Raw genomic sequence first — 15,269 nt, forward strand, 5'->3', positions numbered from 1 at the left:
TACTGGAGTAGAAAAATCTTTTACATCTGTGTGGGGGTGGGATTTAGCTGCCTGTTGGGTTTATCGAGGGGGTTTACGTCGTGGGGGCACAAGTGCTTGCAGTTCATCAGAACATTCACCATTAAAATACTTGTAGAACAGGCAGAGGAATGCAACATTTCATCGATGGGTCAGAGACTGAAGCTTAGATGCCAGTTCAGGACCTATCAGATTGGCGACTCTCCTTTGAACCTTGTCTAGGAGCAAGAGATTAGTAGCAGGTGCACCAGCCCAAATATGACAGAAATACTCCATACATGGGTGAATTGTGGCCTTATAGAGGTACAAGATACTTTCGGGTGTTAGTAGTTTTCTAGCATGGTAGAGAGAGCCTACCTTCTTTGCAGCGGCCATGGCAATGCTTTCAATGTAATTGTTCCAACTCATGTTTCCTGTGAACATTAGGCCAAGGAGTTTGAAAGATGTACTCTCAGATAAAGAGTTGTTGGCCATTGCTATTGGTGGTAGAGAAGGTTTCTTGTAATTATTGAAGGAAACAAGTTTAGTCTTGGTAGCATTGAATGTGACCATCCATTTTTGTCCCCATTCCATTACAGATTGGAGGTCATCCTCTAGTATTTCTGCCATTTCTTTAGATATGTATTCATTTGTTTTCCTGTCGTGCCTGTTATAGAGTGTGGTGTCATCAGCATATATACCCATCTCAGAGGCAATTTTGTCGGGGAGGTCATTTATGAATATTAGGAACAATAGAGGTTCAAGGATAGACCCTTGGGGCACTCCTTCATTTATATCATATTGTTTAGATGTACCACCATCGAGGACAACCTGGATTTTTCTCTTATCTAAGAAGGATTTAATTATGTTAAGTATTCTACCATATGATCTAATTTTCCAGAGGAGACCCTGTCAAAAGCCTTAGATATATCTAGAGCTACTGCTCTGACCTCCCCCGCTTTGTCCAGTGAATGATATATACGTTCAGAGATTACAGTTAGGATATCTCCTGTGCAACAGGCTTGTCTGTAAGGTGATGGACTAGAGCATGGTTAATTAAGGTCTAAAATATTTTGGCAAAAAGTGGGAAGAGGCTAATGGGATGATAATTTAATGGGTCAGTTCTTTCGCCAGAATTCTTGAATACTGGTACTACAGAAGCAGTTTTCCAACAGCCCGGAAAGCATGATTCATTAATGCATTTGTTGTAGAGTTTGGAGAGAACTGGAGCTACTTTGGCTGAGCACTTTTTTAATAGCACAGCTGGGATGAGATCGGGTCCACATGCTTTTTAAGTGTCAAGTTTTTTTATGATAGCATGCACCTGAGCTGGGGTGATTTTCAGATTGTCTAGTGTGGCGTCTGTCCGCAAAGGAAAGTCAGGTAGGGGTTGGTTGAAAGGGTCCAGTGTGGAGTTTGAGGCACACCGACTGGCAAGCATGTTAGCCTTCTCGGTGGCTGAGCCAACAACCTCGTGATTGTTGGTTAGTGAGGGAATTGTTGATTGCCCATTATTTACTACACTGTTGTAGATTTTTCAGAAGTCACGAGTTCCTAATTTTTGTGCTTTGGTGCGTTTTTTAGTGGTTTCAGTAAATTCTCTTTTAGCTGTCACTATTTCTTTCTTAACGTTACTTCTAGCTTCTACATACTTCTGTCTGTTTGAACTGGACTTATGTCGGTTAAATCTGCGGTATGCATGCTGCCTTTGAGCAATGGCAGTTGTACAAGTAGAAGTAAATCATTGGGGAGAGTGGGGCTTGCTATAAAATTTCTGCATGTGCTTCAATTGCAGTTTTGAACCATTCAGTGGTCTCATTTGCGCAATGTTCAGCAGGAAGAGAAAAAATATTTCCCGATGGGGCATCTCTGATAAGATCCCTGATGGCTTTCCAGTCAGCCTTTTTATAATATTCGTTGTTTTGAGCGCTGGCTCTTCAGTTTTGGCTATACAGTTTAGGGTGATTTCAACCATGATCAGCGTTACCAAGTGGGCTGTGGGCATTCGTTATACAATTATCGGGAACTGTGGTCAGAAACAGATCTAGAAGTGATGTGTGTTGTTATTGTTGGTCAGGGAAACGGGTTGGAAACGTAACCATTTGTGATAGGGAGCGAGATATAGAGAAGCTATGTGTTGTGCTGCCCGCTGCATCTGTGTAAGTAGAGAATCCAAGCCAGTTTTTGTGGTGGACATTAAAGTCAACAAATACGTGTACTTACGCGCTAGTGTCGAGGGAGAGTGCTGCGTCTATGCTGTCAGAGACTTTGTTTATTAATGGTGCAGTCCTGGGTCGAGGGAGAGCGGTAGAGAAAATAAAAGTAGCTAATGTTGTGTTGTATGTTTAATCTAAAGCACATAAAGGCTTGATCGTCCGATTCTAGGTTTGTTTCTCTAGTCAATGGAAGGGTATGATGAATGTAGACTCCAAGTCCGTGCATATGTCTGTCAGAGTCCTTACGGCAGAGTGGGAGATATCTAGGCATGTTAAAGTAGTTAGAGGGGATGGAGAAGTGTAGTTTAGTCTCCCTTAGTGCTAAGATATCCAGGGTATTTGTTAGGAGAAATGCTTCAACATCAGCTAAATTAGTTCTAAGTCCACAGATGTTCGTGAATGCAAGCCTCAAGGGAGGAGGCAAGTTGGATTTGTTTGATCTAAGCCTGGTTTAAGCTTATTTTTTTTTATTGTACTGTCATCATATTTTTAAATAGTTTCAGTTTAGGTAAGGGGGGGGGGAGCTGAACAAGAGGTTATGCAGAATATCAGACATGCAACACAAGTAGACCATCAGCTGACCTTTCATCAACTAGGATTGTGGCATCAGGAAAGCCTACCGGGGATGAGTGCAGGGTCGCTTTCCATGCATGACATGGCACTACAAACATCCCGATATTATACAACTGTTGATGGAGCAGCCGCTCTAAGTGCTACCCAAGAGTTAGGGCTCCTGTACCACCAGTTGGAAACAGCAGCCAGGAACTGTCAATCCGGTACACTCAACCTATCAGAAGATCAACCCAATTTAATTGCACAGGCATATGTGATACTCAAGCACTCCCAATGCTCAGTTTTGAGGGGTAGGATGTGTTGGGAGTAGGGAAAACAGCGTTCATTGCCCTGGACAATAAACAAGAGTTTCTGTTGAATCACTGTGATAGAATCTCTGCGCCTGACTAATAGGTAAAGAAAGAGTATGGAAGCCAGGCGATAGACAGAGCCTATCTACTCCTTAAACAATTTAGGCCTGCAAACCGGTAATTTGTTTGAGTCACCAGCTCTAGGAAGGTTGTCATCCAAGACTGAAGAGGCCTCCCTCCCCTTAGGTTTAGTTTCAGAGTTTTCCTTCTCTCAGACGGATGATCTGGGAAGATCTACTGGGTCTGTCAGCACTGAGAGGGTTTGCTCCGCACCTGGGTCCTACTCCAGGTATTTCTGCAACCCCGTATGGTTAGTTAATGTTACTGGGTTAGTTTGTAGAGGTTAAATATCTGCTGAATAGTTACACTCCTCAAAGTGATTCAGGGACATTGCTATTTCATTGTTACTCGATAAAGTGGGTAAGTAAAGCTCATGCAGTGTAAGCAATTATGTTTGTAAGCAGGTTTGTTAGGAGTTAATGTGGTTTAAGACTTTTCCTTTAGATTTTTTTATTTTATTTATATGTTAACTTAGGTATAGGATAACGTTACAGTATGAGTAGATATTAAGAATTGAACTAAGAGTTGTGCCCAATCTCTGTATATTTTAGATGACAGGAGGGTTAAAATGTAAGTGCAATACAGTACAGATAAAACAGTAGGTAAGTTTTGCGTCATGTGTAATTAGGTAAATAGATATATGGCCAGGTTTTCAGTATAGATAGAAGTTGTAGGTATTAAGTGTGTTTCTGTTATTGAAGGAAGATAATTTCAGCTTTCAATTAAGAGTCATGGGGCATTTTGCATAACAAAGAGTATCGGTTCAGTTTCGTATTAATCGTTGAAAAACTATCTAGGAGGAGACATTGTTATGTAATGCAGATCGCTTTGCTTCTGAGTACATACTTTGGCTGTTAAGGCTTGTTAGGAGTTAATGTGGTTTAAGACTTTTCCTTTATTTTATTTTATTTATATGTTAGCTTAGGTATAGGATAATGTTACAGTATGAGTAGGTATTAAAAATTGAACTAAGAGTTGGAACCAATCTCTGTATATTTTAGATGACAGTAGGGTTAAGATGTAAGTGCAATACAGTACGGGTAAAACTGGAGGCAATTTTTAGTCATGTGTAATTAAGTAAATAGGTATATGGGCAGGTTTTCAGTAAATGCGAATAAGTAGAAGTTGTAGGTATCAAGTGTGTTTCTATTATTGAAGAAAGATAATTTTAGCTTTCAATTAAGAGTCATGGGGCAGTTTGTATAACAAGGAGTATTCGTTCAGTTTCATATTAATCATTGCAAAACTATCTAGGAGGAGACATTGTTATGTAATAAGTACCTAACTAGATAGAATGAACTCTAATACATATCTTAGAGGTAGAAATGTATAGATGTTTATTAAATAGTTATAAAACTATAATTTAATTTATGGTAATGTTTTAACGTCTTATGAAATTAGGATTTGCAAAGAATTTTTAAAGTTAGAAATTACTTTAAATGTTTCTAAATTTCTTTCACATTTCCAAAATCCATTCTTTTTTCCTCAAATATTAATAAATTAAAATGAGTAATTTGTTTCTGAAAAATAAGAAATTCTGGTCAATTTTACTTTTTAATGTAATTATTTTTATTTTAAATAGGATTCTCAGAGTTAGTTTCAGCATTTCACTCATTTGCATTTTTTTTTTAAAATTCAATAAATAATGGATTAATAGTAAATAAGAGAAAACTTTGCAAGTTACGCAGATGTGAAAAATTAGAAATGGTAATTATTGCTTGCATACCAAAAATTGAGATAGTTCAGCATACTGCAGTTTAAACAAAATGAAAATTTTTTTACCAAATTTACACTACTATGATATCACTGACTACTGTACACTCTTTAACCTTTATCCTTGAGTGGCCTTTGAGCCTTGATAAGTGGTTACTTCTATGTATGTAAAAAAAAAAAAAAAAACATTTGTCACTATGCCTCCAGTCAATGAAATAGCCTATTATATAGACCACCAGAGTCGTTACTAATAAGAGGATTTCTATATCAAGGTTTGCGTAACTTTGGTGAATTTATTTAGAAAATAAAAATTAAAAAATAAAATAAATGTAACTTACATTAGATGTATCTCTCATCAAAGTGGTGTAATTGTTAACCCAGTCTCTCATTTTTTGGAAATAGTCATCGATGTCCTGAAAAAAAAAAAAAAAAAAAAAAAATGAATAAAAAAAATATTTAGATATTGTTTACACAAACTTTTAGATTAGATAAGTCATTGGTGCCGTCGGTTTCAAACACGATAATTAGGGACTGTTTTAGATACCCATATCAAGCTCTCTTCAGCTAATCTCTAAAATATTTTATTTTAATTTTCATTATTTTAAAATTATTTCATCTAAATAAAAAATATGCAGATTTAAAGTCAGCCTTTAAAAATAATTTTACTTGATGCACATATAAAACGAACACACTTGACTGAAATAATTAAAGGATTTTTTTGGTACAAGGAAGAATAAACAACAGAAAAGTAGTGTTTTTCTTCTGTTTATTCGTACTTTAATGACATAAGAACATTGATAGTGTTGCTCGCATCTTTCTGATTAGATCAACTTAAAAAGTGAACAGACATCTTGCTGCTCAACTTCCCACATAGCATCCCCGCAAATTTTGTTCCAAAATTAAGCAGTAGAAAAAAAAAAGGATTTTTAGCAAAATGCTTTTCTTCTGTTTATTTGAATTTCAATAGCATTGAAAGATTGATCTTGTCTTTCTGATGGAAAAAACTCAGAAAGATTTTTTTTATTACAGATTGCTTTGTTCAGCTAGAAATTCACTACTGTCAATAGGATTTATTGGTGAAGTTGCAGTAGGATGTTGTTATTAGTTCTTTTAAATATTATTGTTATTGTTGTTGCTTATATGTGAGTTTATTATAAGGTTTATTAAACAAATAAAGCAAATAAAAAAGAGACACTACTTTAATATATATGTAGGTTTGTAGATATGTTTTTATTATGAAGTTTATTAAATAAACAAAACAAATAAAAAAGACACATTCTAGTTTAATATGTAGGTTTGTAGATATATTTTTATTATAAGGTTTATTAAATAAACAAAGCAAATAAAAAAGACACTAGTTTAATATGTGGGTTTGTAGATATATTTTTATTAGAAGGCTTATTAAACAAATAAAGCAAATAAAAAAGAGACACTACTTTAATATACATGTAGGTTTATAGATATGTTTTTATTATAAGGTTTATTAAATAAACAAAGAAAATAAAAAAGAGACACATTACTTTAATATGCATGTAGGTTTGTAGATATATTTTCATTATAAGGTTTATTAAATAAACAAAGCAAATAAAAAAGACACTAGTTTAATATGTGGGTTTGTAGATATATTTTTATTAGAAGGTTTATTAAATAAACAAAGCAAATAAAAAAGACACTAGTTTAATATGTGGGTTTGTAGATATATTTTTATTATAAGGTTTATTAAATAAACAAAGCAAATAAAAAAGACACTAGTTTAATATGTGGGTTTGTAGATATATTTTTATTAGAAGGTTTATTAAATAAACAAAGCAAATAAAAAAGACACTAGTTTAATATGTGGGTTTGTAGATATATTTTTATTATAAAGTTTATTAAATAAACAAAACAAATAAAAAAGACACATTCTAGTTTAATATGTAGGTTTGTAGATATATTTTTATTATAAGGTTTATTAAATAAACAAAGCAAATAAAAAAGACACTAGTTTAATATGTGGGTTTGTAGATATATTTTTATTATAAGGTTTATTAAATAAACAAAGCAAATAAAAAAGACACTAGTTTAATATGTGGGTTTGTAGATATATTTTTATTAGAAGGTTTATTAAATAAACAAAGCAAATAAAAAAGACACCAGTTTAATATGTGGGTTTGTAGATATATTTTTATTAGAAGGTTTATTAAATAAACAAAGCAAATAAAAAAGATACTAGTTTAATATGTGGGTTTGTAGATATATTTTTATTATAAAGTTTATTAAATAAACAAAACAAATAAAAAAGACACATTCTAGTTTAATATGTGGGTTTGTAGATATATTTTTATTATAAAGTTTATTAAATAAACAAAGCAAATAAAAAAGACACTAGTTTAATATGTGGGTTTGTAGATATATTTTTTTTATAAGGTTTATTAAATAAACAAAGCAAATAAAAAAGAGACACTCTACTTTAATATGCATGTAGGTTTGTAGATATATTTTTATTATAAGGTTTATTAAATAAACAAAGCAAATAAAAAAGACACTAGTTTAATATGTGGGTTTGTAGATATATTTTTATTATAAGGTTTATTAAATAAACAAAGCAAATAAAAAAGACACTAGTTTAATATGTGGGTTTGTAGATATATTTTTATTATGAAGTTTATTAAATAAACAAAACAAATAAAAAAGACACATTCTAGTTTAATATGTGGGTTTGTAGATATATTTTTATTATAAGGTTTATTAAATAAACAAAGCAAATAAAAAAGACACTAGTTTAATATGTGGGTTTGTAGATATATTTTTATTATAAGGTTTATTAAACAAATAAAGCAAATAAAAAAGAGACACTACTTTAATATACATGTAGGTTTGTAGATATATTTTTATTATAAAGTTTATTAAATAAACAAAACATATAAAAAAGACACATTCTAGTTTAATATGTGGGTTTGTAGATATATTTTTATTAGAAGGTTTATTAAATAAACAAAGCAAATAAAAAAGAGACACTACTTTAATATACATGTAGGTTTGTAGATATATTTTTATTATAAGGTTTATTAAATAAACAAAGCAAATAAAAAAGACACACTAGTTTAATATGTGGGTTTGTAGATATATTTTTATTAGAAGGTTTATTAAATAAACAAAACAAATAAAAAAGACACATTCTAGATTAATATGTAGGTTTGTAGATATATTTTTATTATAAGGTTTATTAAATAAACAAAACAAATAAAAAAGACACATTCTAGTTTAATATGTGGGTTTGTAGATATATTTTTATTAGAAGGTTTATTAAATAAACAAAGCAAATAAAAAAGACACTAGTTTAATATGTGGGTTTGTAGATATATTTTTATTATAAGGTTTATTAAACAAATAAAGCAAATAAAAAAGAGACACTACTTTAATATACATGTAGGTTTGTAGATATATTTTTATTATAAAGTTTATTAAATAAACAAAACAAATAAAAAAGACACATTCTAGTTTAATATGTGGGTTTGTAGATATATTTTTATTAGAAGGTTTATTAAATAAACAAAGCAAATAAAAAAGACACTACTTTAATATACATGTAGGTTTGTAGATATATTTTTATTATAAGGTTTATTAAATAAACAAAACAAATAAAAAAGACACATTCTAGTTTAATATGTGGGTTTGTAGATATATTTTTATTAGAAGGTTTATTAAATAAACAAAGCAAATAAAAAAGAGGCACTACTTTAATATACATGTAGGTTTGTAGATATATTTTTATTAGAAGGTTTATTAAATAAACAAAGCAAATAAAAAAGACACATTCTAGTTTAATATGTAGGTTTGTAGATATATTTTTTATTATAAGGTTTATTAAATAAACAAAGCAAATAAAAAAGACACATTCTAGTTTAATATGTGGGTTTGTAGATATTATCACGAGCTGATTTCCTCTCCCTATAATGTATAGTTTCTGTTCACTCCTGACAAAAAAAAAATCTTAAAATATCTGGCTGGTGTATTACTTCCTGGGAAGGAGACTATCTTTGCCTTTGTTGAAGAATGATAGTGTCACAATAAAACACCTGTTTCTGGTCAACTGCATATCCGGTTTAGGGCTAATTTTTTTTTTTATCAGCTACTCTGTTAATCCCTTCCCTTCTTATTGGACTCTTGAGGAGGATTAAAAAAACATTTTTTTTTTATTTAGCCTGTTTTTAGTCCAGGGGATTGAATACTAGTGATGGGATCCTTTTCAAGTTTAGTTTGTCTTAAAGTGATTCTACTGCTCTTTTTTTTTTTTTTTTCATTGCCCAAACAACAATCACCTTACTAGAGGACCATCTTTGCCTTTCTTGAGTGATAGTGTCACAATAAAACACCTGTTTCTGGTCAACTGCATAACCAGTTTAGGAGTAGATTTTTTTTGTCAGCTAGTCTAGTAATCTCTTCCCTTCTTATTGGACTTTCTGGGCTTTTTTAATCTTTTTTATTTAGCCTGTTTTGAGTCCAGGGGATTAGAGTACATATATTAGATCCTTAGATTTCTTGGAGTACATATATTAGATCCATTGCTCTTTCTGTTTCCTGTAAAGTAGATTCTCTATATCATTCTAAACACTCTCTCACACTTAAGGCTATTCTCTATCTCTAAAAATCTATTATCAGACTATGTATGAAATATCGTTATCATATAGCTGGTGAATCTGTTCAATTGTAGAGTTCTTGATAAGTTATTTTCCTCAAAATAAATGCATTCTCCAATTTTGAATCAATGCCTGCCCACACGTTCTTTTGCAAAAAAAAAAAAAAAAAAAAAATGCAGACGCCATTCTTTTTAGTATATTTTTCATACTAATAAAGAGCTGTTTAGCATTGAATGTTAGCAAAAGGGGTAGACAATTTCCATTCAAATCAAGTCAAGAATGATTCTAGGAAAACAGCTGAGTTGCTCACGAATTACATATGTAAAGTTTGCCAATTGAATTCTTTTTTTTATTTCAGTTAGCAAAAGGGGAACCTATCACCATACTTTCCCCTAAACAGGTCAATTGGACTTATATTTTTTTTTTTAAATGGAAAGTAGACAATGCATTGTGGATGCATTGTCAGCAGCTCCCGTAACTCTCACTTCTAATTTGTCCCTTAGTTCTCGTTTAGAATGAGTGATTTTTCTGACAAAAGCTTTATTCTACTTCGGCAGTAATTTTTTGTGAGCAGTCACCTAAGATGTTGGAAATTTTCTGTTTATTTCTATCCTTGTAACCATGTCACCTGATAATCAAGGACCTGAACCTTGGATTAACCACTATCAGCAGGTGCAAGGTACTGGGGCTGCTGTATTACCATTTGGTGAATGGATTCTGGACCATGTAATAGCTTCTGGTGGGGCTTCTTGATGCTATATTAGTCGGTAATTGTTACGGCTTTACCTTATCATGGTCTACAAAAAAAATATTTCTTTGCTTCTTTTTCTCCCTTACTTTTCCTATCTACCCTACTCTAACCAAGTCTGTTAACCTATTCCACAAATCCCAAAACTCCATCATGAAAAGTCTCCAGAAAGAATACAAGATTAAACCCAGAACTCCAACTTCTAATGTAGATCCCCACTACCATGTCTCCTTCTTCAACATCAGGGATCTATGTTCCAACCTTCCAGAGGTTGAAACCCAATTACAGGAGACTGAACCATACTTATTATTCCTAAGTGAAACTGGCATTGGACCGATTATTTCTCTAGATGAGTTCGTAATTAAAGGATATTAATTTAACATCCGAATATGATCCCCAAGTTCGCCATGGGCATGGAATAAGTGCCTATATTAAAGATGGCTTTCCATGTGGTAGGGACATCTCCAGAGAAGACTCTAAATTGCCCTTTATGTGCTTCCGGGTTGCACTTGCTTACACCACTGCATTTATATTTTCCCTCTATCATCCCCACAACAGTGGAGTTACTACTTTTAAGAGTATATCTGAGAAAACTGACCGCATCCTGTCTGCTCATCCTTCGGCTAACATTCACATCTATGGAGAGTTCAATATTCACAATGTGGAATGGTTAGTCCACTCAAACAAGACAGATGATGAGGGAGGATCAGTATACAACAGCAGCCTTGATAATTTCTGTGTAGATATTGAAAGTTAAGTTATTTCTTACCTTATGATTTCCTTTCCTAGCTTCATCAACTGCAGAGGATAATTTGTAAATCAGCCCTTTCCTAATTTTAGCACGTATTGGAGGCTAGAAGATAAATCACAATTTATAAACAAAGTATTAAAAAAAAAAAATTTAATTTGTAAAATCATACATACTTTCATGCACATACATTTTATAAGTTTAACTTAGAACTTGAATGCCTACTAGACACTGCCCTTGAGTTTTTATTTTTATAATATTATGTTGTAATTTGGCTTTCTAATACCCACCTTCTCAAGAACCAGGATATTGTAAGTTGAAATTTCACTATATTGATCCATTTTCACATTCTAAATCAAGCAGGTTTGTGGTAAGTATTAATAGATAATTATTTTTCGCTTATCCTATTGCTTTTATCAGTGTAAGGTCAGGTGAAGCAATTTTTAACCTTAATTGTATCTCTGTAAGTACACTGGTCCTCATCATATCACCGAGTTGATGTCAGAAAGGGCATCCAGCCCATAAAATTTTTGCCTTAACTAAGGAAATAACTTCCAAAGAAAATCTGCTGCAATATAGATTATCTAGTTTAAATAAAGACCTGGCCAGAGATAAGCTAGTTTGGTTGGTTGTTTTATGGCATATCAACCCTTTTCAGGTTATTTAATGCCGAATCCAGTGATTTGAAGAAAATTTTTAATAGAATAAATTTTTTTTTCAAGTTGGTTTCTAGTTAACCCATAGTTGGGACCCTAACAGGTACTACTACTCCCGGTCAGAGTGGACCTGGGAGCAATGGCAATTAAAGGATGGCTCCACACTCCCCAAACGCCCGCCAGCTGGGGCCTCACCATCGGATATAGTTTAAGGTCATATCCAGGACCAGCTAGTTTGGAAGTTAATTTCTAAAAGCTGTCCAACACATGCCAACATGTTAAACAGACATTAAATTGAACATGGTGAGTGCTGTTGTCAGTATAACAACAACAAAAATTCTATAAGTTTTAAGATTTAAATTCATCTTATTTGAGAGTTTTCTCTCTCTCTCTACTTTTTTTTTTGTTATTAATCATAAAATAGTTTGATCACAGCATAAAAGAAAATTTAAAAATTCAATGATATGATCCCGTGATTGAAATTCGATTATAACATCTACAAGAACTTACATTTTAACATGTCATTTATTAGAACATCAATTGCAAAGAAAACTTTCAAAGCTATCTTACCTCAGATTCTGAAAGAAACTTTATTAAACTGTGGTCTGTTCCAAATACCTCATGAGCCAAAACAAGCTGCAAATATCTAAAGAAAAAAAAATGGCACTTATGAAATTATTTTAGAAAATTACTCACACCTAAGAGTACACTATATATCTACAAAGCTACTATTCACCTGTGCATGGAGTATTATTGCCACATCTGGGCTAATGCATCTATCACTAGTCTATCACTCTCAGACAGGATCCAAAAAAGAGGCCCAAATCTAATAATTCCTGCACTATTGGCCAAGATTTAACCTTTGTCCCATCCCCACAATGATTCATCTCTGTGCTGATTTTACAAGTACTTTAAGATAATGCTCTGCTGAATTTATAACACTTGTGCCTCCTTGATGTACATATCCTCAACTAACCCAACAAGCAGCAAAATCCTACCCCTTCACTGTATAATAGTTTCTCCCTCAAACTGCTTAACTTTGGAATTCTATCCCGGTTCCCCTACTGTACTGACATGCAGAAGTTCATGTGTAATATCAACATATCTCGCTGCTCAACTCCCTGCATAGTATTCCTGTAGATTTGGTCCCAAATAGTAGGCGCTTATGTCCAAGTTGCAATATAATATGCTTTGTTTGAGGTAAACAAGAGTTAAAAAAAAAAAGCAGAGATCTCACATCCAGAGACTTTAGTAATTTAAGTTGAAATGAGCTTTTGTGTCTAGATTAAAGAAAGCAGAATTCCACCTAGAAGCAGATAACTGCGATCCATGATTTTTGTAGCCAAGTCATACTCAAGTCTGAAACAGTCTAAATTCAGATTGAATGGATACAAGTTAATAATAAATTCGCTTTTTTTTTTTTTTTAAATTATTACACATATCTTTATAAAGAGGCTTCATTCATCTGGTTGGTCTGTCAGACTTTGGTTTTAAATAACATTTATTTGAAGTTAGTGTCCTCAATGAGGCTGAATTAAACAGAGATGAGAGAGAAAAGATAACAAAATACCAAGTTCTTATGTATGACATGAAAAGAAACTGGAATCTTAGGAAAGTCTCAATTATTCCAGTAATTATAGGAGCAACTGGACTTATGAAAAAGAATTTCAAAAACTACCTAGCAAATATACCTGGTGAACCAAGTGCAAGAGAAATTCAAACAATTACACTTAAAGGGACGGTTAGAATCTTAAAAATATCACTCAATTAGAATTTTTGATTTAGCGAGTGAATGTTTGGCATCTGGTAAAACACCCCCAGTTATAAGAAAATTATTTTGAGAGAGAAAGAGAATAGACATATCTTAAGAATGAATCCATTATGATTTTGAAAACAATTCAAGTAATATCTGGTGTTGTATCTGCCATGGACTGGCATCTGGCTCCCACTGAAAGAGGAAGTTTCCAGGGAATATTAAATTCATATATTCCAGTTGCATGTATATTTGTGATCAGGAAAGATGATATACAGTGCTTAGTATCCCCAAATGGTTATCCATCTGATACTGACCAGGCTCAACACTGCTCAATTTTAATGATCTAACAAGAACCAATGATTATGCCAATCTGAATAACTTGCTTGCAGATCGAATGATGGCGGAAGGAAAGGCAAATCAAACAAGTAGTGGTGAGAGAAGAATAGAGTGAGTAGTAGTAGTAGTAGTAGTAGTGACAGCAACACAAAAGGATAAAAACTAAATAAACGATGCAAATAATCAGTGTACTAATCTAAAAATGTTGACCCAACGGGTCACAGATCACATTGTATTATCTGAGGAGAAAGAAACCTATCAAACTTTTGTTCTATTAAAAGAAACATAAGTTTTCTCACTTTTCTAGGTTTCTGCATTCTTTATGGAATTCATCTGCCACTAAAACATTTGTTCCATTTCCAAGTTGTCGTCTCGATTTGTTTTCTGCACTTTTTGGATCAATTTCAGCTTTTAAAGGCAATGGAGGAATCTGCACAGTAAAAAAGTAAAGACAAAAAAATGAAAAGAAATAAAATGGTTGGTGCTTCTATATTATAATTAGGGCTGTGACAACAGCATATTCTTTTCATTGTTTTGACTCTTGAGTATATATCCATTAAATCTTATGTTTTTATATTGATTGATGTGGTTCTCGGTTGATTGACTGTGTTTAACTGTGTCGGATATATACTTGAGAGTCAACAGAACAAGAAGAATATTCTGTTGTCACAATTATAATAACAAAAAATATCGAGTTTCAAGTAAAACAAATGGTACCTACATATTTGTCATGTTGCAAATAGTAACATATTCCAAAATTACGGAAAACGATAAGGCAGGAAAATAATTATTCATGAAAAACCGTTTATGTTTTGATAAAGTTTAGATGTGGGATGAAATTTGTCCAACATTTTGAATTACGTTCATTATGTGACATAAGCAACAGAACATAATTATCTCCCCTGTCAACTTATCTCTTTTTTTAGTAATTGTCACAGCGATTTTGCTTTATTTTACAAATTTCTTTTTTCATTAATAATTATTTTTTTTACCTCATCGTTTTTCATAATTTTTGGATAAGTTACTATTTGAGACTTGATAATTACATAAGTACCATTTGTTTCATTTGAAACTCTATATTTTCTCGTTATTATAATATAGAAGTGCCAAATGGTTCTTGTCTAGAATTCTCCCTATATTACACAAAAAATAAAGGAAAATCTGTATGATATATATACTCATTGTGAAACAAATATCATGTTCCAAAAATTATGTAAATTGTTCTATTACTTTTATTTTTAAATAAAAAAAAAAAAATGAAATTTTATGATCATCCAAGAAGTGGCTAACTTACAACCATTTTGAAATATCTCAAGAAACAAAGGGATATAACTCTTGGTAGTTTTGAATTACGTTATGTTTTAAAGCCTATGAATTCCAACTTTTGCTTAAAAATGATTTTCTTTATGAAAATAAAACTACTTGATCAATTTACATGATTTTTGGAAAAATTTTTGTTTTGTTGCGAGCATGTACATCATACAAATTTTCATTTAT

At 32.3% G+C, this 15,269-nt stretch overlaps 1 protein-coding gene across 1 annotated transcript in view; it reads right to left on the minus strand.

Moving 5' to 3' along the window:
- Positions 1-15,269, minus strand: part of LOC145268229 (sorting nexin-5-like) — a 58,275-nt gene that overhangs the window by 15,730 nt on the left and 27,276 nt on the right. Inside the window, exons 4-7 of the mRNA XM_080123546.1 lie at positions 14,072-14,202; positions 12,251-12,326; positions 11,046-11,129; positions 5,248-5,322 (exon numbers count right to left, since the gene is read on the minus strand). Of these exons, the coding sequence (XP_079979672.1) occupies positions 5,248-5,322; positions 11,046-11,129; positions 12,251-12,326; positions 14,072-14,202 (366 nt within the window). The remainder of the gene's footprint in view (positions 1-5,247; positions 5,323-11,045; positions 11,130-12,250; positions 12,327-14,071; positions 14,203-15,269) is intronic.

The sequence above is a fragment of the Euprymna scolopes genome, chromosome 43, assembly GCF_053919585.1.
Source record: "Euprymna scolopes isolate OS-2025 chromosome 43, ASM5391958v1, whole genome shotgun sequence".
NCBI classification, from domain to species: Eukaryota; Metazoa; Mollusca; class Cephalopoda; order Sepiida; family Sepiolidae; genus Euprymna; species Euprymna scolopes.